This window comes from Acipenser ruthenus, chromosome 2 (assembly GCF_902713425.1).
Source record: "Acipenser ruthenus chromosome 2, fAciRut3.2 maternal haplotype, whole genome shotgun sequence".
NCBI classification, from domain to species: domain Eukaryota; kingdom Metazoa; phylum Chordata; class Actinopteri; order Acipenseriformes; family Acipenseridae; genus Acipenser; species Acipenser ruthenus.
The window spans coordinates 28,871,873-28,899,613 of NC_081190.1; the positions used below are offsets into that span (position 1 = coordinate 28,871,873).

Genomic DNA, 27,741 nt, shown 5'->3' on the forward strand with positions numbered 1-27,741 from the left:
CCATAAACACCAAAACACCCATCTAAAATAGTCCACATAAATAATGGAAAACATATTAGGTAGGAAGGATGGATAGCAGATAATGGAAGATTCACATTCCAAAATAGGCTTTTTTTTGTAGTCGCACAATACACTTCCCGTTATCTGAGATTCTCTGTGCTATTCTGAAACCAGTGAAGGCAGAGGTTGCTCGCAGTAACTGTTTATGCTGACAGCATTTGATTCTCCGAAGCAAGTGTCGGCGCATACAAAAAGCATCCAGTTACAACACTGGAAGAACACAATTCTCTGTCCGCTGGGCTATTTTTGACTTCAGTTGCAGCTGATTGCAAAGCTTTTTTGGCCCTCCCTGAATTTTTGGCAGACTCCTGCCCTTGTTCAAAGACTTATTTGAGGAAGTGGTGTTGTAAAACGAGGACTTGTCGGGATAATTTAGATCAACAATAACAATAATAATTAAAAGAACAAGTTTCTGCCACAAGATTTCGTCTGTGTTTAACTCCAGAATATTATTGTATAAACAAGTGAGATCAAGGGAAAGTTACATTACATTTACTACTGCTTGAGAAACCACGGTGATTGGCATTAGCTGCGTTGATTCCGGTTTTCTTTTAGGGGTTCCAAGTCTGCTTAACAACAAACGCTGTAGGTCGTGAACTCGGGATACTTCGTTTTAACCCGAAGGATATAAATTTGCACGCGACATTATATTGAAGTTAACAAGTAACCGAAGCAGAGTATACTCTGTACAACCGTGAAGAAGAGCATCAGTGAAACGCTAAGTCTGGGTTCGTTCTGAGGATAGACCATGGAGGCTTGCCCTATACCTGTTGTTACTGTCCAGACCGTTCCCTATGATGACCAGAAACCCGGCACCAGTGGCCTGAGGAAGAAGACAATGGTTTTTGAGAGTAAGAAGAATTACCTGCAGAATTTCATCCAAAGTGTCCTCTCGTCCATCGACCTCCGGGACAGGCAGGGATGCACTATGGTGGTAGGCAGCGACGGGAGGTACTTCAGCCGGACAGCAATTGAGGTTATTGTTCAAATGGCAGCTGCCAATGGGGTAAGCAGTTATACGTTTTTTTAGTCCCAATATTTCTGAATTATATATATGTATATATGCAATGACATATGACCATTGTAAAGCCTCTTCTCGTACAATAGATTTGCACCTCTTTTTGGAATATAGCTTAAGGTTACGTAACTATTATTATTATTATTATTATTATTATTATTATTATTATTATTGTTATGTGTTTATTTAGCAGCCGCCTTTATCCATGGCGACTTACAGAGACTAGGGTGTGTGAACTATGCATCAGCTGCAGAGTCACTTACAATTACGTCTCTCACCCGAAAGACGGAGCACAAGGAGGTGAAGTGACTTGCTCAGGGTCACACGATCAGTCAGTGGCTGAGGTGGGATTTGAACCAGGGACCTCCTGGTTATTATGAAGCAAAGACATTTTTGGATTCAGTTTTTTTTTTTAAGGTTTCATACCATTAGCATTTAGTTTTCCTTTAGGAAAAAATGGTTCAAAATATGCAGGGGTTGAATGGTATGTCAAGTGTGATGTGGGTTTACTGGTGATGCTGTTTCTTGTATATAGGCCTAAAATGTGCAGTTAAAAAAAAAAAAAAGACATGTTACAGTAAATATTTATTCAAATTTTATGGCATGGTATCTGGTACTGCACAAGGTACAAAACAATTGCTTTCCTTCCTTTCAGGAAGTCACTTCCTGTGCCATTTCACCTCAGTAGTGTCTTGGGGTCAAGGTATGTTGCTGGCTGCATGACAGTCAATAGGGGAAGCAGCTGGTTGGTTAATGATACTAGGAAAAAAGGTATTGGTGTGTGGACAATTTCACCAATGAAATACAAAAGTACTTGACAGCAACAAAAAATGTTTTTTAAAGTAGAACCAGATATCAGGAAAATAGATACACTATAACATGTGTGTATTTAAAAAGTGCACATTTGCAGCATATAAAGCAAATAGAAGTTCACAATGGTAAGGTTTATGGAATGTTAGATATAGGTGCACTTTACAGCTATGGCCAAAAGTTATGCATCACCCTATATAATTAACGAAATTAAAATTAAAATAAACTCGAATGAAACCTGCTGAATAATGTTACTTTAACATACAGAATTACATACCGCTTGGTATACTTAACGAAAAACTGATAACAATGTAAAAAATGTGACATTTTAAAATCTAACATGAAATACTGTACTACTATTATGGCTTCCGGTAGACTTATCATTTTGTTTCTTTGATTACATGATGTTAAATGAAAGATCTAAATTATGTTCATGTATATAAGACCACGAGGGTTTATTGTTGAGCTCGGTTCTATTTGTATAGCACAACTCCCGGTTGGAGTTGTGCATATAAAGTGGTCTAATGTTTTTTTTTTGATGTGATGGCATTTTAAGGGCCTTTGTGAAATGTGTTGAAATGTCTCAATCCAGTTACATGTAGTTAGGTGTCAACATCACAACACCACCATCACAATTGGCACAAGCAGTATCCCAGCGGCATAGAATTACAGTAGGTTGACATAGAGATTGAGGTACTGTACATTGGATAGGGGGAACAGAGAATTTCAAAACAGTCATTGCCTGTGATGTATAATGCATGGCATGTCTATAGAGGACTAAAATTACAGTTAATCAATCACCTTTCAAAATTATTATTATTTTAATATTGTGATGTATTTCTACAAGAATGTATATATTTATTTGTTAAATATGAATGCATTACATTACAGGGTAACCTAAGTTGTGGTTTGTTCCAGTCATAGACCCCTTCAAGTTTATATTTATAGTATTATATAATATAGTGCCAATAACTATTCCCAATAATTTATACAACAGATTCAAATTGTTAAATAAATATATTTTATTATGTTGTAACATTTCACCACCACATTTCCTGCTTTACAAACTACATTACAAAAAAAAAGGATGAACTAAACTAAAACTGGACCATTAAATCTTATAAAGAGTGCACACCACATGTTTCTTTATAACCCTGAAGAGATAATAAGATAATAAAGGAAATATGATACATTATAATATATTGTCCATTTAGGACTGCTGTCATGTGTTTGGAGAGCTGGGAGATACTGTAAACCATACCACTTTAATAGCCTTCATCCAAGTTTAAAGCATTTGCATGATGTCATCCTTTGATCGTATAATTGATTCATTTTACAATTAAACTGAATTCATGACAGAGAACACAAAGAACTGTGGAGAACATCAGAAAACTGTGCAGGAGTCCACAGTAGTTAATTGCTTAATTGCTTAATTTCTTGACAGTCAATCACTGTGAAAAATGGCACAGTATTCATAACAAATTTTATAACAGCTGTTACAAAATTCAGCGTTTCGAATATATTTGTGTGACTAATAGCAGTCAATACTTTTTTTGTAATTATTTTGTGATATATTAAATATATTTAGTATATTATCGGTGGTATTCGGCACTGTCATTTTGAATGAATATCAATTTATAAACAATTCAAAAAGGTGACTCGCCATCTCGAATAATCCACGAATAAAACAGTGAATTATTTTCCTCAATTAACCATTTATTGTTGTTTGTCCCTCACATAAGATTCTCTTCTAGTAGTCAAAGCAAATTTATAGCATATAGCATGGAAGGGGTTCATACTTGCTATACGCTAGGAACTGTCAACAACTTGTAGCAGCTGGTGCAGGAAATGACTGTTAATAGCATTTCATCTAAAAATGGTTACCTTGACTTTGACAGTTGTGACTGAACACCAGAGCTACCCTGATTGTTAGTTTATTGGGAAGCCTTCTTTCTCTTTAGCAAATTACCTTAAGACAAAGCATGTGCATCGCTTAAACTATGAAAAGTAAACTCGTTTGAGACTTCCCAGTGTAGCGACTGCACTTTGCCATCAAGTTTAGTCTGCATTTTCTCACAGATTAAGATTGGATGGTGTTTCTGAAGTAGCTGGACCAGAATAGCGATCCAGGGAGCTGAGGAATGCTTTGTAAGGATTGCTAAAGGATATCTGTGGAGCCTTATAAGGATGTTTCACTGATTTGACTGCCACACACACACACACACACACACACACACACACACACACACACACAAACACCCTTTTCATTTTAAATATGGCCTTCAGTATAGTGGCCCTATGGTATTCATACTGTATTGTGAGTTAATGTAATGGTTTCATTGTAAAGTATATAACTCTTTGTAGATGGTTACAGTATGTCAAGGTAACAATAAAGGAGTGTTGCTCTTGTAATCATTTGGCCCCAGTGAGGGTGGAGGGGGGATGAAGTAAGGCACATACTAATATTAGAAAGGAAAGAAACTTACCAAACTTTATGAGTCATGTAAATGAAATGAGAATCGGATCGCAAATGAGTGGAGAGTCCTGAACATTCTTTATCAATGAGCATGCTTTGGTTTAAAAAAAGAAGTTACACATTCAGCACCTGGTCGGTATGTGAGTGCTGTTTTAAACAATTAAAAAAAATGTCTCAAACAAGTAATAATAATAATAATAATAATAATAATAATAATAATAATCATAATAATAATAATAATAATAATAATAATAATAATAATAATAATAATAATAATAATAATAATAATATATTTAATCAATATTGTATTCTTTATGTTGGGGTTTTGAAGTTAAGATATTGATTTTGGATCGATCAGTGGAGTAACTTATTGTTTCCATGGATGTCAATACGCTTGGGTTCAACCCCTGTTCTTCTGCCATGGAATTCCACAAAACAGTTCACAGAGCAGACAGGGCCTCTGTTTAAGGTCTTCCACTCAGGACACTCAGGACACTCAGGACAATTATCTAGCATGTAACGAATGCTGCATTGTACATTAATGCTTAATTATTTTATCTGAAAATATAAGGGTAAAGCATAGGGATTACATGGTATGTCATTGATTGACAGTTGATCATCAGTCCTAATATATAACAGGTAAAGTTATATGACATTCACTAGAGTAGGTTATTAAAGTAGGTTCTTTTTTTCTTTAACTTTGGAGATGTACAAATGAAATGTGCCAATATTCGGTCACAAACAGCTTACAGTTGTCAGTGTAAAAATGTCTCCATTTTATAACCCAGACGTTGACTTTCCAATGTCATCATCATGAGTCATTCTGACCTGTGTGCTCCACGGGTCCTTGCTGTGACTCCCATAATTCTAGTAGCTTAACATAGACATCCTTATAAAGGTTTACTACAATTTATTTGTCTGTGATTATGAAGTTGCTTATGCTTTCCCCATGCTTACTGTGCTTTACCATGGTCAACCGTTACAGTAAATGTATTTGTAAATTGCTATGCTTTGATTTACCATGCTTTCACAATCATTTCATATGCTTTACTTCATTTTTCTAATCTTTTGCTCAGTCTATATTTGCACTGCAGCAGTATCTAGTCACAGTGAGGGAGACAGAGGGAAACTGAGTTCTACATGTTCTCTTTTCAATGTTGTCATTCAGATTGGCCGCCTGGTTATTGGACACAATGGGATTCTGTCGACTCCAGCTGTCTCGTGTATTATTAGAAAGATAAAGGCCATCGGCGGAATCATTCTCACAGCCAGTCACAACCCCGGGGGACCAGGAGGGGATTTTGGGATCAAATTCAACGTGGCAAATGGAGGTGGGTGTCTGTGTTGAGAGGATACATGCATTACATTCATTCAAGTGTCATCAGAATGTCAGGTAAACAGCATAGGCCTGACCTTACTGAAACATTTTAAAAATACCATTGGGATAGAAGTATAATACCCTGGGTATTATATTGAAGTATTACCATTAGCTGACCACAGCAAAGGCAAGGGATTTGGAACACATATTGCACAGCGGCCCTGAAATATTGCAGTGTACCAGTACTGATAAAGTAGTGGAATGGGTTACTATTCTGGGGTCATTCATACCATTGTGACACCACTGGTATGTGAATCAAAATGTTTCCACTGTGTCCACTACATTGCCGTTGAATATCATACGGTAAGGGTACTGATACATCTTCTGAGTTATGTCCTATCCCTGTTTGTAGGATTTGTGGAATTGAAGAGCTCTTATACAGGATATAGTCCTAGTAACTCTCAACTCCACAGTTTTCTGGTGGTCTTTTTTGTTTGAACTGATGTTTTTCACATAAAAATATATAAGCACACTGAGTACCCAAGCCAAACTAAAACACTGTCAGTTCTTTGTCCTTTTGGTTTTATTCTAAATCTAGCTCAGTGTTTGAAGTCAAAATCAAGCTATTGTAAGTCCTAGCACCAGTTGACTGAGGGACTGAATTCTCCAGAAACCCCTCAGAGGGCACATTTTTCCAGACCCCACTTCAATCACACATCAGCCAAGACTGTAGAAACACCTGTTGTGACCTTCTCTGATCTTTAGGAGCAGGACATTCGTCACCTAATCTTTTACAGCCTGTTACTTAGGGCTGCCATTCAAATATTTTGGTATGTAAGGAATTTCCCACCCATTTTTTTTTTTTTTTTTTTGTGATGTTACTTTGATCAGCAATTAAGTTTTGGGTCTATTAAATATAGAGGGAAAATCCCTCTGATAAACTTTCCAGCACTTTAAGTTGACATGTTTTGAGTTTTTTAAAATGTATTAAAAAAAAGAGGTAACATTGATCACAGACTGATTTCTGTTACCACCATCTTTGTACCCTGTCTGCTGTCTATTGTTACAGTGACTAATAGGGTTCGTTGTCGGTATGCATATCTATGTTATATTCCTTATGGACCTAGAAGCTCCTTGTATTGTGATTCAATGCAGTCACAAGCTGCACCCAATCAGAGGGCAGAACGGTGTTCTAAAATTGCCATGTGTCAGTAGTGGTTCATATTGAACCCTTAGTGCAGAAATTACTGCATATTTACCCTACTATAAAAAAGTCTGCAGCACAAGAGGAATTGTAATTGTTAGGAATCAAGATTCAGTAGCTTCAAAGACAGTATCAGCACATAATTGCAAACCAAATAAAACATTTTTGGAAATAATCCCTTGTTTAAAACTGATCCATGTAAGCAATAAGGAAATCCTTGAGCAAGCATACAAAGTATCACCCTATTCATTTATTTCCTTAAACGAATTACTTTAATGCTTCCACTACAATGCACTGTTCAATCCACAATTGACACTATATCATGAGGTAAGCGGGGGCAGTAACAATAATAATTGTGCCCACATTTCCCACCTGGCAGGTCCAGCCCCAGACACTGTAACAGATAAGATCCACCAGATCAGCAGGACGCTGGAAGAGTTTGCCATCTGCCCTGACCTCCGAATAGACCTCTCCAGGCTGGGCAGACAGGACTTTGACCTGGAAAACAAGTTTAAACCCTTCAGAGGTACTCTGCCTTTAAACATTTTCAAATGCATTGTAATGTTAGATATTTTTTTGCAAACTGATACACATGGTCCCCTATCTCTCAAGGATGTATTCTAGAGAGTGGTTTTCACAGTACAGTAGAACCTCAGAATTACAAACTGACCGCTCAACCGAACATCCCACTTTTAGCCAGAAGTAAGCAGTCACGCAACCATGTGTGCAATGCAACCAGAAAGGCATTCCTATAAGCGGGGGCTGGTCATGAAGAAGACAAAATTACTGTACCAACAAATGTATCCAGACAAAGTGAGGCAGATTTCAAAGCAAGTACAGGCAATTTTACCAAGAACATTTTAGTTTCAAACAAAGCTCAGTTTTTTTTCAAGCCAAAGGGACTGTATGACTGAGCAAGCTGCACGAATGCATTTTGTTTAAAATAAAATAAAAACAAGTACTACGTTAACTAATGTTTTCCTGGATGTTGAAATCTGTGTTTTTGCTAAGTTACATTTAGCCTTTTTCCTGGTTTAGTACATTTTTAAAGCCTTTCAAACGCAAACAATATGAGTATTGCATTACTATGCTATATCTTAGTCTTATTTGCCAGATTAAGGGTGTAGATAGCAGGCATACACATTTATTAAATCCATTTCAAACTCATTTTCAGAGTTATGGTAATTTCAGACTCACGAACAGCCTCCATTCGCAAGGGGTTCGTAACTCTGAAGTTCCAAAGCACGCCAGAAATTAAGAGATGAACACTTGCCTTGAAAAAAGCAACCCTTATTAGTTTAGATGACTGTAAATAACATACTGTAGTTTTATAACATTGCCTTTTTTCATGAAAACAGTGCCAGTAAATTGAACCATAGAGTAAAATGGTTTACCAAAAATGTTTATTAAAACCTAATGTTTTATACAATATAGTTCTATAGCTTAAAAAGTCTCTTCATTTGGAACTAATAAATGTATGTCAATCTATTTGGTTTCAGTGGAAATTGTGGATTCAGTGGATGTTTACCTCAACTTGCTTCGCAGTATTTTTGATTTCAGCGCTATCAAGGGACTCCTGACTGGGTCGGATCAACTGAAAATAAGAATAGATGCCATGAATGGAGGTAACCAGGGGAGCCTGTTAACATTTGTAGGGAAATAAATTTGACAAATTATTTTTTTTAATCAAAAATACTTTAGATGTATAAAAGAAAATAATGTTAATACAATCATATAAACATTAGATACAAGCAAGCAAAGACGCAGAGGTCACAGCATGCCCTAATGTATACATTTGTATCATAACACAGACGTCCGTGGAGTCAAATCAAAGAATTGACTGACGATTCAAGCAAAAACATTTCATTAAATACTATGAATATATTAGCATTTCCACCCCCATTTCCTATACTCTCTTCCAATCAGTATGGATCTACCCTGCTATCACACACCTTCAGCACACCTACTGGTAAGGGGGGGAAACTCGCCCAAATCTATAGCATTCTATAGTGTGTCACATTTAAGCATTTTACAGACTATCTGAACCTAATCTGTTAGAAACTGTTTCAAACTAGTCCTTTGTTTGTGGTGTTCTGTTTTCACATCTTGATTAGACACCTGCTAACTTTGGCTCTCTGCCCAAACGCCAAGATACGAGAGACTGCAAATGTCTTGCTTAGCTAGTTACATGTGCTTTAAGCTGTATCAAAATATGAAAATAAAACTTTAACATAGAAGTAAACCTTGTTAGGTTTTAGTATAAATACAACAACTTACTGTATGTTTAGGATATTATGTTTTAACTGGTAAAACTGATTAAGACCCAGTATCATAGTTTAACCTTCATAGTATTGTACATAAATTTTACCTTATCTGAAAAAGTTTTCATGCTTTGGTTTGCTGTTCTCTTGTTTTGCTGTTTTAGAGAGAGCGCCTTCTGTAGGGTTACCTGTGTGAGTGGTTTGTGTATTTAATAATGAAAAAATAAAAATAAACGGAAATAAAATTTCAGCCATCAAAGTACGACATGAAATAACATGACTTGTTTTAAAAAGTAGCTGCAAGAGTGGGTCGGCGTCTGCAAACTAAAGACAGCAGGAATCAAGATTTATCTGCTCACCTAGAACTTAATTCAAGAGCGTCACCAGTCACTGAAAAACTGCCACATTGTCAGTGGAACGACATTTGAGTAAAATGCTATTCTACGTCTTGCTGCCACACTATGCAGATAGATTACTAGAATTATAGGGAACTTTTAGGGAAGTTGGTTGATATTTTAATAGATTAAACATTTGTAAAGGTTAGTTCAAGTGAACTCTTGAGTGAAAATAATAAATAGGTTCATCCACTGACCGTATTGCTACCTGTCAGAAAGAATGAAGATGCTAGTTCCGGGACTGCAGCCAAAGATGTAAACAATGTCTCCAAGCTTCAGGATACATTGGAGTTTCCTTAATCAGGTCATAATTACAAACAAGTACTGGAAGTTATTTCAAGTGATTCGGGAAGATAAGAAACAGCACAGGAATATCCAATACATCTTAAACATACTGTATTTTTAGAACTTAAGCAAACTGATATAAAAATGAAGAACACCAGAGAATATCACTTATTTTGTGTTCCAAAAATATTTTTTGATAAAAACTACATTAATATATATATATATATATATATATATATATATATATATATATATATATATATATATATATATATATATATATATACTGGGTTTTTTAAGCTTTGTAAAAATGGTAAACATTTTTGGGAATGGTTTACTTTAAGAAATGCAATCATTTTATTTGGATTCTATCACAGTGAAAACAATCTTGTATTGTAATATATATTTTAAAAGGTTAAATTAAGTGTTTTTAGGTAACCTGATGTTGATACTTTAGCATGTTGTTTCAGTAATGGGACCCTATGTGAGAAGAATTCTGTGTGATGAGCTTGGAGCCCCTGCAAACTCGGCTGTTAACTGCATCCCCCTGGAGGACTTTGGAGGGCAGCACCCTGATCCCAACCTGACCTACGCTGCCTCTCTAGTGGAGGCCATGAAGGGAGGGGAGTTTGGCTTCGGAGCAGCTTTCGATGGAGACGGGGTAAACATTACTTACCACCGTCGCCATGTGAAATACAATCTTTTTGGCTGAAATTCTGTTGTATTACTGCAGTTGTATTTCATGTAATTTGCAGTTACTTTATTCATATATACAGTTGTTTTTCATTTCCTGTGCATCAACAGTACAGAAAGCTGGGTGACTGCAGTTCTTTCTTTGGACAGTCCAAAAAAAACTAGGCTTTATATTGACTCTGTAGATTGCCTTTAGAACAAAAAAGAGTGCACCACGCATGCCTTTAAAGATACCCCGTTATATTTAATATGCATTTTTCTCTTTCCTTTAGGATCGGTACATGATCCTTGGCCAGAATGGATTTTTTGTGAATCCCTCTGACTCAGTGGCCATTATTGCAGCCAATCTGCCATGCATTCCTTACTTCCAGCAGATGGGGGTTAGAGGATTTGCGAGGAGTATGCCCACCAGCACAGCCCTGGACAAGTAAGTGAATGGTCCCTGATTTAAAGTGTGGACTGCCCTACCTATTGGAGATATTTTAACAGTAAAACATTGTAACATTGTGATGTTATACTGCAGGCTGTCAGAGGTTCATTATTCTTTACAGACTTAGACCTTACCTACGGAAATCCCAGACAGGACAAAAGAGCAGACTGAACAGTATTTATTATTATCTATCTATCTATCTATCTATCTATCTATCTATCTATCTATCTATCTATCTATCTATCCTTTTCTGAAAACCAGTACTTGTTATACTTGTTATAGGTGTGTGTATATATGTTACATAAGTACTATATTTAACCACTTATAATGGATCCATAAACAAAAGTGTTACCCATATGTATGCACTGTTTGTGCCCTTCAGTCATGATATTTTTTCTTTTCAGTATGAGTTACAGTACATGGCCACATTAGTGGTCCCAGAGCCCTAAGGGGATGTATCATAACAAATGATAATTTCAAAAACACATATGGAAGTGTTACAAATTACACACAGTTACATAAACGCTAAAGCCAGAGAATCTATGTGGTGGTCTTATGTAGAAGACAGTGTGTTTCAATGTTTGTGATGCATAATAAAATACAAAAAGCAAAGGAACCACTCCAGGTCTTGTCACTAACGATAAATGAAATTAGCTAACAAGCCGAACATTTCCCCAGCTATTAACATAAATGTCTCCTGCCCTGTTTCTTGGTTTCTGCATAGACAGAGGACGCAAGTGCTCATCTTCGTCTCTCCTGAGTTAGTTCAGGGGTTGCAGTGGTGAGCCAGATTTAATAATAATTGGACATTCAAAAATTGGGAGAAAATTGGAATATGAATACAAAAAAATCAAAAAACTGTAATAGGTGTTTAGAAACAATGAACTCTCATAACTTTACAGAAGGAGATAATCTATTACAGTTTCCTTTTGAGCTTTATTACAGTGATAAAGGACATTATAAACACTGATGTACTGTATTAACAAGTGTTGTACAGTAGGACCATGACATTGTCATACAGCTCTCTGACATGGCTGTAATGCTGTAAATTACATGTAATACAGTACATTTAGCATTTACTCCAGTGTGAAGCTTGAAGTTACAAAATGTTAATGTCATGAATGGACCTCAGTTGTTTTGCTGCAGTCGTGACTTGGACAAACTTTGCTTAGGGAGTAAATGCTTAGGAAATTTGGCAGTTAAGAGAGTTAAAAAAATAATAATGTCAGTTGACATGGAGCGATTTTCATTGCTTTCTATCTTTTTCCACCTTAATGTCAGATAGCATAATACACAGAGCATTATTTGGATGGCTTCCACCAAACTTCCTGTAAATGCAAATGAGAACTTCAATACCTGAGGTACTGGTACTTTTCATAACCTCTGCATTACAGGATACAACTTTTAAGCAATCAAATTCACAATCAATACATTGAAAAATATTTTTTTTAAAAAGTCTTACCTTAATACCTACTTCATGGTGTGCAGGCTGAGTCACACAGATAGGAAAGTTTAGGTCTAACTCCTAGCTGTAAGAAGTCACCTGCAATATATGTGTTGGGGATTTCAAAGGGAGCATCCCATTGGCTGTGCCGGTCCCGCAGGTAGGGAAAATCAACAGAGACTGAGTGACCTCACCTGCAGGGCTTACCACTGTGGTTATGTTTACAGCAAACTTGAGGACCAAGAATGGGACTTTCATTATTGTGAATTGAGATGTTGTCATACCATTATGATACTATATTTTTCTAGATTTTAGAAAAGTGCCATGCCCAAAATTCAGCAATATCTGGCTAAAAATTGAAGAATCATCATCTTACTGAGACAAACATCATCTGTAATCAACTGTGTTGTTTAAAGTTTACTTTAAATATAGCCTGCACTAAGAGTGATATTAACACAACATTAGGTAAATACTGTATGGTACAGTACCTGAGAACAAAAATACATATGACCAGGATGAGAACCAGAATCTACTGTAGCTGTAATAGCAGTGGCATGAACCTACTGTATATACATGTCATTTTCTTTTTCTTTTTCATCTTAAGGGGTGGATAAATGTTGCATTTTTTATGAATGCATGCATGTTTAAGAAAAAAATTCTGAACACACTAAAGCTTTTTATTTTAAGTTAGTCATTAATCATTATAGAAAGTGCTACAAGTACCATTTCAAAACTGATATCTAGCAGAGGTAGACCCAATGTCAGAGACTCTCCCAGTGGCAAAGTGAAAATAAATTACTTACTGTTTTCTAGAAAAAATATATGAGGCTTCAATAAAGTTATATAGGCTACTACAGATATTATTGAATGGTAGTAATCACACCAATTTCACACTAGTGCTATTGTTATTTAGTTGAAGGTGGATTGTTCTATATCTTCACTTTTTCTTCTAAATAACATTCTTGTGAGGGGCAATGTGTAATATATATGTGATAGAATACAATGTTATATACTGATTGCTATTGCGTTTCTTTTTCTTTTCATAAAGCCTTCATACCCTGATCTGAAAAAAAAAAAAAAAAATCATCTTTAAAAAAAAATCCTTTCAAAAATCATCCTGAAAACCAGGCTGCGGTAGGTTTGGTTGGTTCCTCACATGCGCCAATTGTAGGTAAATGGTTTGCGCAAAATTATACAACCCCACCACACCTCCCAGCGACAAAGGGTTTTCACTCCATCTTGATAAATATGGCACAGGGCAATTTATCACTGACTAATTTTGTTATTTGGTAGGGCTATAGATCCGCTATCTTTATAGTGACGCTAAACAAGAAATTTTATACAGGCTTCGGGTGGAAATCCACCATGCAGTGCTGTTTAACCTGAGAGAGTGAGCTATACATCTGAAGGTAGCCACGCACTAGCCGTTTCTGTTATATAAAAAACAACATTGTGGTGGTATTAACCGGTAGGCGGCAGTCTGTGACGAAACTGTAACAAATTAAAAACATATATAGCACAATATATATAGCACTGCTAGATATATATGAGTCATTCAGTTTGTGACTACGACACAATTGGCTAGTGGGCATCCAGCAAAGGAATCGGCTCAGTGTGGAACTAATTCAGTAAATAATATTTACAATGTGAATGGATTAAATGCTTGGCAGTTGTGGCAGCCTTGGTGTCTAATTCTGTGTCGGATACAGCACATCGCTTTTCCTTTAAATTTGAAGTCCGGTTCCACCCTTGGTTGATGTGTGAAATCAGCTTTTTAATATTACAACCTATCTCTTACTGAGAACCTTTGATTGAAGACAATGGTTTGATGAGCGTAATAACTGGATTATATAATTAACTGAGCGTAGTTTGTTCTTTATGCCCCATTTATTCCATGGGAGTATTACTATTGCTTCCGGTGCTGAGGTCTAATACATGTTCCCAGGTATTAAGGACAGATTTATAGGTGAACTCAAAGAGTGATAAAAACTAACAAACACAAGACGAGCTAGCTGTATAGAGGAAATATTACATTCAAATTCAGTATGGTCTTTTTGGGTCTATTATGAATACTGCAGCTGTATACCTCTACATTAATCCTTTTGGTATTTTGCCCTAGAGTTTTAGGGAGAAATTAGTAAGAGTTGCCACAGTTCAGATAATTAAATTAAACACCAGTCTGTTGTTTCCATCCACAAATTGTGTGTGTTTGGTTTAATTACCTGTTATTGAGGGTTCTGATTTTTGTATTTTATTTTTTGCTGGCAAACAAGAGAATAGATCTTATTTGTCACTAAAATTAACTGAAAATGATTGCTGTTAATAAAAGTATTAATGCTTATACCATCATTATTCTGAATGCTTTTATTTGTATGAGTGGATTTCAGTGGATTAAGTCGATATGGTTTCCTTTAATTGTTTAAAAGAATGTGTGCTTTGAAAAATCTCTGATTCTCCCATATGACCCACATCATTATTATTATTATTATTTATTTATTAGCAGACGCTAAGAAATAAATAATAATAAACACACATGTGTGTTTGCAGGCTGTAGTCTGACCCTGGACTGCAACCCAGTTTTCCTATAATAAAACTGTTTGTCAGCACAGAGTTTTGCTAGGAAAGTTGTGGTAATTAAAGACTGCGCCACTTATATTTGAGCTGGCTGCAGTTAAGGAAATGATCTAATACCTGCCTTTCTCAGCAGGATTTCTATGTCATGACATGTTACTTACTGTATGTTCCCAGCAGTTTAAAGTGAGCTGCACAGATATGTACTGTTACTTTACCTTTGTAGTGAAAAAAAAGATGTAAGTGTAATAGAAATACTGCAGTCAGCACTCGGGGTGCGATATAAGAAAACGATGGAGAGTCGTACTTACATAGAGTAAAGTCATTTCAATGCAAATCTATTATTTCATTGTTTGTATCGTGCTTTACAGTTCTATAATATAGCTTTACTTTTACCAAGGTCAGTTATCACATTGTTAATGACCACTGCATTGGAAATGGATGCTTATTTTGTCATCACCTTGAGTAATTATAGCTTGAACAGGTGTTTCACTGTGTTTTTAAAATCACAAGTTGTTTCATTTACTAAAAACAAATAACAAATGATGATTACTCTAGAGTGTAATTTGCATCTCAGGGTTCTGGAGATCTCTTTTTTTGGAGCACAGAATTAATGTGATGACTCTCCTTCAGCAAATAAAGCAATATAATGTATCTGCTATTTATGGTTAGATAACTTGTATTATACAAACACAGCATAACAGGAGACCACCAATGTCTGAACTTTGTGTTGATAGAAACCATCTGCACTCACTGGTGGATTTGGGATAGAGCCAGTTGTAAAAGCAGTTGGAAAGACATGCTGGAACACAGTTGGAATATAACACAGTGGTTACATAGTGTTTTTTTTTTTTTAAAAGAGGCTCCTTTTGATGTATTGGGAATATGTAATAAACTGTACATATACATACACAGAACAAGTACGCTAGCAACATACATCACCCACAACAGCCATGCATATTTTACTAGCTCACAGAAGGATAAGGGACAGCTGGTGACAGGGAAAGATACCAAAAAGGTCTGGTCTGGTTTTTCGATTTCAAAACACGATTTTGACTTTTGCATGGGCCAGGCTGCCATTACTAGTGCAGCTATCCAAGTATAAATACAATTAAGAGCAAGATAAAAATACAATGACTTTGGTTCAAGCAAGTACAAGTATGACAAAACACGATTCAATAACGGAGCAGATAACAGTGTCAGTGATAGTTACATCAGGATATAATTAAATACAAAATACTACAGATTAAATGACACTTGACAGATTACAGTACTCTAAAGTACAGGGTTAAATGCAGTACAATAGGGAGCAGATAAGAGCAAGTAAAGTGCATTTAAGGAAGAGTGATAAGTGTCCAGATGGAAAGAGGAGTTTCTACAGGTGCTGTCTGAAGAGGTGAGTCTTGAGGAGGCACCGGAAAGTTGGTCAAGGACTGGGCAGTCCTGACATCTGCAGGAAGGTCATTCCACCACTGCGGGGCGAGGGTAGAGAAGGCAGGGGAGCGTAGAGGAGGTAGGAAGTTTGAACATCTGTTGAATCTCTCTTGACTAATCTTTGTTGTCAAAGCGTAATCAAGTTAGTGAAAATCTAATTGTGTAATATGCAAAACATTACTACACGATAAATACAAAGAAAAACAATGAGTTGGGGGTAGCCATGTGCATGGTCAGATAGATTGGGAAAGTGTTGTAGTAGAACTGAAATAGAACAGTATCAGGGGAATGTTCTGACAGCTTCTAAATTGTATGCATCTGGCTAGAAAACTTGTTTGGGTAGCACTGTATTGAGGAGGAAACATCTGCTTCAGGATCAGGCAGTTTTGTTTATATCCAGGTGGGATAAGAACACAACCCTACTTATGTTGGTAACAGAGCCAAACTATTGTTTTTAACAAATTTGCACTATTGAAAACAACAGGGACTCAATTAGTCTGAAATGGTGTTGGATCTAAACCCTTTTTAAATCGCTAAATAGAACTTTCCCTAGTGTTTTACATATTTATTTCAGACAGAAATGCAGTACAAGACCTACATATAGTTAGATGGTGGATTTTCATAACCTTGTGAACGAATTGTAATCTAAACAGATCTCTATTTATATACATAGTTGTTTCAAGTTAATAGCTCCCTATGTCTTGCAAACTTCTTCTCAGAATTTAAGAAATGAAAATATAAACTTTTGTAAACTGGTTCTGTATTTCTTGTTTTATTTTGTTTTTAAGTGAAAAGTTTAAGTTTAAACAATTTTTTTTTTTCAATTTGAGACAAGGTAAAAATGTAGTGATCTCAGCAAATGCTCTGATGACAGATTTTTTTTATTTTTAGCAGGGTTGAAAAATAGTTGTTTCTGTGGGTTGTTCCATTCTAGATAATTACATCAATTTTTCATAACTTGGATAATGACGGTTACTCCCTTATAGCATAGTCACATACTGTAATACAATAAATTACTGTATCACAAGAAGTATACTTCTCCCATAATAATCTCTCCTGCCAGGAATAGATAATTAGTGTTAAATTGTCCTTAGTAAGCCCATAATTTATCTGCAAGAAAATCTTAAAATGATCAACTGATTACAGAAACAAGCTCTAAAGCACATGTGAAACTATGCAGTTTTAACTGCATTTGGAGCTCCAGACAACAACATGCAGCAATAGGCCATTTGGGACCACAATGCTTGGAAAACATCCTCCTGATCAGCTCCCTTGCAATTAGGGAGGGCTTGAGATTACTGCTTTTGGCTGTGCTCCACGATTGTTAAAACATATGAAGTCGTTAACCCCCTTCAGCTTCAGAGACCCAGTTGGATATTGCTAAAAAGTTATTCACATCGTTATATCATAAACCCCATAGTTGGTAGAATGAGATGTACAGGATTGATGGTTTTGAATGTAATATACCTGCGGTTTATGCTTTTAAAGGTTTGTTTTTCCAGCAAAGACTACTGATGTTTAATAAATACCAAGTAAATGATGCATTCTAAAACAAGTATGGGTATTATTATTTATTGATGGTTTATTAAAGGGATAAAACCCTCCAAGGTTTCATTGTCAGCAAATCATTTTCCCTGAGGTTAGCAAGTGAACGAGGCAAGTTCGTTGTGTTTGACCCGAGGATAAATGATCATAACATGTTTTAAGTTGTATCAATACCCTTTATCTTCCCCTTGTTTCAGGAGATTCAGATTCAGATTCAGCTTCCTTCTATGGGGTGTTTACCTAGTTGCTAGGCATCCTTTCCCTGCACGTCATTCGCACATCTTAACAACTGCCCAAATAAAGCAGTTGTTTGGCGTCATAAAAGATGTGGGGAACAGCATTGCTATTTGCAAGCTGATTGGCTGAGGAACTTGGCACGAAGTATAATAAAATATAGATTGTCTCAGCAAACCAAGTTCCAAGTATATCAGAGCATGACAGGCCGGTATCATTGTCTAGCAAATAATGCCTTTTACATTGAATGTTATGGCTTTATGTAGGAGTTACTTAAGGTTCCATTTTTTTAAATTTAGGACCGCAAATTTTATAGAAATCTTTTTTTTTTAAGCTTCAATTCTGACTAAACTCTTTTTCGGTGTCAGTGATATTACTGATTTATTAAATCAAATAATTATGATATTTGATGTGTACTTCGATTAGAGCTTCCTGCTGGTTTGTTGGAAACATTATTGCACAGGGCTGCTTTATACTGTGGTCTGCGCCAAACTAACTGTGGCAGGAATGGCAAGTGGTGACGTCAGGCCAGCAATGCAGGAAACAAAAACAAAGACAAGTACTGCAGTGAAAAGAGACGCGGCGTGCGTCATTTATTTTCACACAACAAAAATTAAATAAATATTTAAACAAAAAGACTTGCTCACAGAGCGAAAATAAAACAGTAAACAAAAACAAGTCCCGAACACAAAAACAATAAATATCATCCAAGTCAGGCTGCTCCTGGATTACTTTTTATTTTAAATTTCTCTCTCGCTCCTCACTCGCTCTCGTTCCTCCTCTGAACACCCACCCTGCGGGTAGAGAGCTGTAGGTTTTTATATCGTGGCCAAGGGGTTTAGCTGGCTAGTAATTATTCTATTAACCCTCGGCCACAATCTGCACAAGTTTATTAATTATTCCTGGCAGAGGACGAGCACCAATCACCAATCCCAAAATTCTGTGTTCGTTTTTATTTTTTCAGTTTGTTCAAAAAGCTATTTTTTGCTATTATAAAGTGCTGTGCTGTTCTCTAGTTTTTACATGTTGAGACATCCTGTAAGCTGCTCAGGTCAAATAACCAAACAGATGGGAATCACAGTGTGTTCTATACCTCTACATCACACATGAAAGTGCTAAGAGAACACGAAATAAGCCATAGTCTCTACTTTATTTTCTTTTCCAGGTGTTTCAACAGTATTTATTGATTAAACCTAAAGTGAGTAACCCTACACATAATAAGATCTATGACAACTAAAGGTTTAGTAGAGTGGTTAGAGATAGCGTAGTCTAGTGCATTGCTACTGTGTAATAGCACTAACTTGATTCCCAGTAGCATGGTACTAGGTTTAATATTTTTTACGTTTGTAGATTTTAAGCAAATGGAAATCTAATATATTAATGAGATTACAAAATGTACCCGAATTAGTTCATATTTGATAAACTAAAAAAGGTGTATCAGTTCTTAATTCAATCTTTACAATCCTGCATTGTGAGCTGGAGAATAGAACCCTTCTCTGAACATTTGACATACAGATAAATGGCTCTTTAAAAACTGTGAATCCTAAGACAGGCCAAGAAGAAACCAAACCCCTGTGTTTTCTGTGTATAAAATTTCAGTGTCTTCAAAATGTAATAGGTCATAATGAAAGATGATATTGCACTGTAAAGCATTACCAATCATGGAATAATGATGCTTCTTGGTCAGTTCTGAACTTTGTTGGTGTGAGATTAGCTGGCCCGTTGCTTATTTTGGCCTGTAGTCAGAAAACATAAACAAAATGTCTAAGGTCACAATTTCCATGTCCTTGTTAATATGCCAAGATTCAGCAGAGCCACAACCCCTGACGTGTAACAGCAACACACACACACAAACTATTCATATTTGGTAATGGGCTGAAAATAATGATCTGAATCATTTGCCTTTTAGTTTCAGACACTTATTGGAACCAAATCATTCTTTTCGTTTTCTTGATAGGCCTGAATAGGCGTGGAACCCCTGTTGTAGTTGTTCAGTGGGGCATTATTACCTGTGTACACATGATTTCTAAAGGAGAAGGGATTGGATAGTCCTATGATCAGTCTTAGGCATTGTGTTTAAAACCTGGTCTAACTTCTGGTAATAGAATAAATCAAAAAAAATGAGTGACAGCCGCTTTCAGTGTTTGTAACTGCAACTTGATATTAAACACTTTTATTTTATTCTGGGCACATCAGGATGCATCTGCTCGTCAAGTCTATGCATTGTCACAGCTGTTGCTGCCCAGAGAGATGGCCCGCACAATAACACAAGAAAGGTTTGCAGTTGCCACCATACAAAGTTGTCAGATGATTTAATACTAATTTTGGGAAGGTGTTCTCAGCATCGACAAACCAGTGATTGTTCATCATTTCAAATACAACTGATCCCCTCAGACTGAAACAGAAAATGAGATACAAAGTGATTTTAAACAAGAAGATGAATACATTAATTAAGATAACTTTTATATTTCATACCAGTATTATGTTGCTTTTTAACTTCCGTTTTTTAAAAAAGTCTATTTTCTTCACATTCATATACTGTAGGCTACAGTATTACTCCCAGGCTTTCTCTGTGTTGTCTTTTAAGCTGTATCATTCTGGAAAACAAAGCTAGCACCTGTATTTTCCCTGTGCTGTATTGCATGGTTTTCTTTGATGTTCATTTTGTAGCCATCTACCAAGCATACTTCTGTATTAAAACATGAACACAATCTTATGCTTTTACTGTAGTATGTTTTTTTTTTGCTTGCTGTACTACAGGTTTTTATACCATGTTCTATATTGTCTGCACCCCATTCAAGGAATGGACCGCATCACAACACTAAATCTTGGCTTTAGTTAATTCCATTAGAGTATGTGGCACTGTCTCAGAAACATTTGCCAAATCCAGTGATGGTTAGTTTCCTTTGTTCTCTGCTTTTGCCTTATTAAGTAATTGTATGAGTACAGCAAGTGTTTTACATCCTGGCAATGTCAGGGGTTCTACTTTTTGTATAGGGGTGGTGCTGGTGTCTGTGTGTGTGTGTGTGTGTGTGTGGGGTGGTGTATGTGTGGGGTGGGTGGGTGGGCGGGGGGGTGCGGTGCAGGTAATATGTGATCCATCATTACAAAGACAGTCAGTTGTCACAATTACTCACCCAGACACCCAGAGGGAAAACATGTAACCATGACTTTGGCCGTTTTTAATTGTTTGTGAAAATCAATGAACACATTTGTATGCTTGTGATTGAACATACATTGTTTATAAAATGTTTATCAGCCTTTTTAGAATAAAAATATGCTTTTATAGAAACTAGAGTGCAAACATCATTAAATCTACGATGTATGTTGACACAGGGCCCGAGGGGAGTTTTGCCGAGCTCGGTGCAGTAATATATTGTTTGTTAGGCTCCTATAATCAAAAGTAATACCTCTATTATACCACTGTTGTTCAGAGCCCAGAGGTGAAAATACCGGCCCAGGCCACATCTTCAAAAACTGATGGAGCAAAGTATAGTTATCTAATGTCTGACAGTGGGCCAAAGAAATGCATTTTACTGTAAACAGAAAGCATTCCAATTAAGCAAAACACAGCAGATATGTTTCTAATAGTGTAGAGAAACATACTACTGCATCTGGTACTATGTGACTGTTTGTGTATTGATTGGGCACAAATAAAATATACATGTAGATATAGTATCTAATTTAGTAGAAGATACAGAGAACAAATTAACTAGTTTCTATAAGTTTCAATTAAAATACAAAACATGTAACGGTGAAGTAGCTAAACTGAATCATTGATACACCCCAGCAATTGGAATTTAACTCAAAATATCCACACAAATCTACACAGAGTGATCTCTTCAGTTCTTGTCACATTACCATTGTAGATATAGCTTTTGGTTAAGAGAGTCAATTTCCTAAAAAGGCATTCAGTGGTCAAGGTGGTTGCTATCGTTGAAGTTATTACATATTAAAGTAAGTATTCACAGAAATGTTATGAAGTTGGCACGGAAGCAGAGCATTTTGTTCTATTTTGTTCTATGCTGACTACTAAAAGGAAAAGCATTTGGAATCTCTTAAATGCTCTCATGTACCACAGCTAATTTAATAATTGATCATGCCTTTTCCTCTCTGTAAGCCTGAGTTATAATGGATAACATCACAATATTTTTATTACACGTAAGCCTCAATCACAGTTGGCATTAGTTTACATCACTTAGTTTCTTAGTTTAGTTTATTCACTTTGTACATCTCAATAGTGCAAGCGCTAATACAAAGAGAGAGCTAAGTAGACCATACTCAGTAAATAACAATACAACAATAAATAATTCCAAACAATTACTATACATCTCCCCCAAGACAAAGGCATTATTGGAGTTGGTTTACTGGATGGGGAAATAATCATACATTTAGTTTTAGAACTGTTCGTTTCAAATAATTAATTAAAAAACAATCATAAACAAGATTAATATCATGTTAAAAAGCTATTGAATCTGTTTCTGGATTTATAATTGTTTTATATAATGTAGTATCATCTGCAGACCTAATTATACTGGTATATTCTGAACAATTCATAGTTGCCAAGTCATTGACATACAAGTTAAACAAAAAAGGGCTCAAAACAAACCCCTGAGGAACACCAGCTATCACTGGTAGCTTAGAAGAAAGTTGTCCCTGGACCACAACGTTTTGACAACACCCCATAAGGTGAGAAGAAAACCAGCCTAAAATGCCTTCACCAAACCCATATTTAGAAAGTTTTGATAAAAAAAGCTTTATGTGAACTGTGTCGAAGGCTCTGGAGAGGTCAGAAAATACAACAGCTGCAACGTAACTGGAATCCAAGTTTTTATAGCATGGACCAAGACATGTTAGAAGTGCCCTGTTCTGGAATTAGTTTGAAAGCGATTTCATTAAAATCTGGTTAAAAGAAAGGTCATTTTCACAAGAACGGGTACACAATCCTCTCCAGAACCATAGAGACAGTAGGTAAAAGGGACATTGGACTATAATTAGAAACCAATCCTGAATCACCTCTTTGTGAATCGGAGTGACCCATGAGTGTTTCCATTGCGGAGGAACCACTCCCTGACTTAGGGACAAATTAAACAGCAAAGACAGATGTGGAGCAAGGGTTTGAGCAGTGCGCCTAAACATTGTAGCAGAGATGCGATCTGGGCCAGTAGCTGAATGTTTAAATAATATGTCCATAACCTGAGCTGGGGAGCAGTATATATTCTCGATTAAAAGATGTTGGCAAAGGTGTACTGGAATAAAACGCAGTATCAACTGGATTAAAACAAGAAACAAAAAAAACGTATTGAAAACATCAGCTATGTCAGCTAGAGAGTCTTCTGAGACTGACCCGTCTGACATACAAGGCACTATCCCCTTTCCAGAACTGGCCTTTGTCATAACTTCTTCGGATTTGAAAAGTTCCCACAATTTGACAAAATTGTCAGTCTCTGCCATCTACTCCCTCAAGTGCAGCACTTGCATCTGCCTACAAAATGGATATGCCATTATCCAAACTATTTGCATGTTGCTTAATACCACTGTATGTGGCCATGGTTAAAAGAAGGGTCGGTTGAAATAATATTTGTCTTACTGTGGCAAACAAACAAAAAAACATAAGTTGTGGACAACAAAATTCAGTGCTGTTGCCATGTCTAATCAGGAACAATTAGGTTACTTATCTTTTCCTGTTGGGCCTTCTCTAAAGCTGTGCAGGAATAGCCCTGCTGTACTTGGAATACCCAAGAGCTTTCTGTCTGATGACTTCACTACTTGTGTAGCTCAGTCAGAATCATACATAAGTTGAATGTACATGTATAGATCATGTTTTACCAAGTTCTTATAAATGTTGTTTCCTCTATTGGTTTATGGTGATTCTGTTTGCATCGGTGCCAAGGAAATAGTTCTGTCTAATATTGCAATAGGTTAGCTCTCTTTGTGTTAGGTTGTCCTTGTGATCCACTTCATTGATGCTGCAATGTTTAAACTGGCCTATTCTGAGCACGAGACATCAAGTTTAAAAGTGTAAAATCCATGGTCTGATGGTGAATTACTTGCCTAGATACCTGATTGTTATTTTTTATATTTTAGTGTAACATGTCTTGCTGCTGTTGTTATCCGTGTGTCCTTATGAGGGTGCATACAGCTCAGTGGACTCATTCTGAAGAAATAACTTAAAATAAATAAATTCAACTAGATCTGGACAAGTGGATTCATCTGGTACTCATCCAGGAATCTGGCATTAACAATCTCCTCTTTGCCATGCTCAGCGCTGCCAAATACAAAGCTGGAAAATACATTGGATCTGGTTTCAGATGCATTCATTCACTTTTTGACCTCTGCATGAAATGCCATGGCTGACTCATTTTGTCTCCTGTTCTAAGGAATGTCAGAATGCAACATCAGTCTCTAAGCATCACCCGTATCATCACCCATAGCATCACAAAGTTCAGAGCCAAGTTCAGTTTCCAACAACTGCAGCCAGTTTCCTTAAGAACAGCACGTAGCATGTTAAAGATTGCTGCAGCTCCTACTACATAATGCACTTAGGTACAAAACTGCTACAAGACTGTAGGAGAGTGCCGATGAGATTGCTTCAATGGTTTTAGTTTAACTTTGCGAAGTAAGTAGTAGCAAAAGCATTGATCACACCGAAGAAGGAAAGGTATAAAATACAATGTGTAGTAGCATTAGAAGTTAAGCTGAATGGCTCTACAGCTAGCTATAAAGGATCCATAAATATTTAAAATAATGTCTTAGCAAGTAAATTGACTACACCCCACTTTGCACATACATCAAAGTGAAGGCGTGACATGTATTTCTCAGGTATTTCTATTAATATGATAACCTTAAGTTGTCAGTATTAGTTACACAATTTAAGTATCAGTTGTTCACTAATAACCTTTGTAAGCATTTTAAACATTTTTCTTAAGAATTTCTGGCACCTCCACCCCCGCTCCCACACACACAAACACAAACATTTAACCCCATCACATTTGATTTGTTGTTGTTGTTCTTGATTGCTAATCCTATGTGGTCCACATTGACAGATGCAATTCATGGCTTTGCGTACTCCTTGATATGTGCCAGGAGATTTTTTTTTACAGGGTTTTCCAGTTACCAGCAGCTGCAGCTCAATGTATCTCAAGAGGCTTTCCTGTGGAAGCATTACAAAAAACAAACACAAACAAACACATAATAAAGAAAGAAATAGCTAAATGTTCACGTTTAAATCCAAGTATATGAATATTAATATATTAATGTTAATGGAAGCTCATTCTGTTAAATCTGTATTGTATTGTACAGAAGACGGTTTTGGTATTGGGCTGTTTAAAATGCTTCAGATAGTCAGACTGAGAAACACAAGACATAGAGCTGAATAAAAGACAGTGTGTGAGGTGATAGGAAGCCACTCTACTGGTTGGAAGCTGGCACAGAGTCATGCATATTTCACATGTTGATGTCAAATGAGTTAAGTGAGGGAGTGTGAAAGAGACAGAATGATTCTTGGTGATAAATCTCCCTCCCGACTTGTTAGGGCACTGTGTAAAGGGATGGCCAGACAATTAATTCCCAGGGTTAGACAGAAGTCGGCCATTTAGAAAGGGGGCGGAGCTACGGTACACTAAATCATCGACCCGGAAGACAAACAATATGACAGCTGTGGATTGGAGGAGCGGCTGCACTTGTTAACCAAGGGGTCATGATTGACGTTACAAAAGGGGATGTAGCGAAGTGATCTGTTCCTTTTGAATGGTTAATGCTGAACCGGAAGGAAAATCCATATTGTTATCGTCAGTGTTTTGTTTGTTTTTGTCATGTCTAAAAATTACTTGTTGGTTGTTATTAGACGGCTGACACGATCCGAAGCTGTTGCCAAAGGCCAGCACTTACCCGGACAACACTGCACCTTTGTTCACGATTAACTGTATTTGCACCATGAGCACTATAGCACTCACTGTGGACTTGTGATTATGTTTTGTGTTAAGTGTGGGTGTTTAAAGAGCTGGACTATTATTTCAGGACCAACCCGTGGATTACAACGGAGCAATACACAGTGCTGTATTGCCTGTTCTCATTATTATTTACTGTGTTTTGCCATCAGACTGTGTAATTTAAAAATAAAACATCATTGCACCTGGATTATCGTTGGCTGTCTATTTATTAATCACTGCAGCACTCCTGCACCTGCATATTGTTAACCACTTTGCCACAGAGAGCCGTGAGTGATTTGGGTCTAATGGAAAGCACAGTAGTAGTATCAAACCTTTTTCATATGGATAATGAATGATGCTCCATTTAGCATTCATAGTATCCAGAAAGAACATACAATATAAACAGTGATTTAAAAGGTATTTGGAATTTAAAGAAGGGGTACTCTTTGATTTTTATTGTGTGGTCACATGCTGAAACAATCAGTATCTGTTATGTATGCTTGTATTCCATTTTACCATTGAAATATATATATATATATATATATATATATATATATATATATATATATATATATATATATACACACACACACAGGTAGTGGACAAAAAAATTTAAACACCTGGGTAAATGAGGGACACCAAGTATATTGAAAGCAAGGGCTTCCACACAGGTGTGGCTCATGCGTTAATTAAGCAGATAACATCCCAGCATGCTTAGGGTCATGTATAAAAATGCTGGAAAGGCCTGGTTGCCTATATTTATGGCTAGCATGGCTGCAAGAGGAGACCTCAGTGACTTTGAAAGAGGGGTGATTGTTGGGGCGCATTTGGCAGGAGCTTCAGTGACCAAGACAGCTCAACTTGCTGATGTTTCCTGAGCAACGGTGTCTAAGGTGATGTCAGCATGGAACTCATCAGGGAAAGACATCATCAGCAAAGGGCAACAGCAGGCGGAAGCGCATACTCCAGGATTGTAATATCAATGCATTAATTCGAAGTGTAAGGCAAAACAGGCGAGCAACTGCAGATCAATTGACTGCAAATTTCATCAAAAACGGTCCGCCGAGAACTCCACAGAGCAGGATACCATAGTGGCCCAACGCCCTATTAAGTGACTTAACATTGGTGTTTTCATTTTTTTGTCCACTACCAGTATATATATATATATATATATATATATATATATATATATATATATATATATATATATATATATATATACACATATATATATAAAGTATATCTATAGCTACAGTACACAGAGTATCTGTTCAAAAATAGGACAGCAGATGCACGCTTGAATGCTGTGTGGGTTGAGAATTTGGTTGAAATGTGGTGTACTGTTTGGTGTGTGCCATGAGCTTTTTTGGACTGGAATGTAACATTAGCTATGCTTAATGTTCTTTGATTGATCTGTATTACTATTGTAATGTGGCAAGTATACATTTCCCCTCTAAAAGTAACCTCTTTCACAGCAACATCACTGTTGCTTTGAAGAAGTCTGATAGGCTTTTTAAAATGAATTACATTACATGCTGTAGTGTGCAATTTGTTCTTGGTAAACCACTTCATACTTTGTAGAGCAAGCATTGAGACTGATTTTCCTAAAACAGAAGAGTGGATTGTATATAG

At 36.5% G+C, this 27,741-nt stretch overlaps 1 protein-coding gene across 1 annotated transcript in view; it reads left to right on the forward strand.

The window, feature by feature from the left end:
* Window positions 1–242: 242 nt before the first annotated feature.
* The window catches only part of LOC117409520 (phosphoglucomutase-like protein 5), a 43,708-nt gene continuing 16,209 nt past the window's right edge, over window positions 243–27,741 (forward strand). The window contains exons 1-6 of the mRNA XM_034915722.2: window positions 243–1,066; window positions 5,533–5,695; window positions 7,266–7,412; window positions 8,386–8,511; window positions 10,298–10,488; window positions 10,793–10,947. Of these exons, the coding sequence (XP_034771613.1) occupies window positions 809–1,066; window positions 5,533–5,695; window positions 7,266–7,412; window positions 8,386–8,511; window positions 10,298–10,488; window positions 10,793–10,947 (1,040 nt within the window). The 5' untranslated portion in view covers window positions 243–808. The remainder of the gene's footprint in view (window positions 1,067–5,532; window positions 5,696–7,265; window positions 7,413–8,385; window positions 8,512–10,297; window positions 10,489–10,792; window positions 10,948–27,741) is intronic.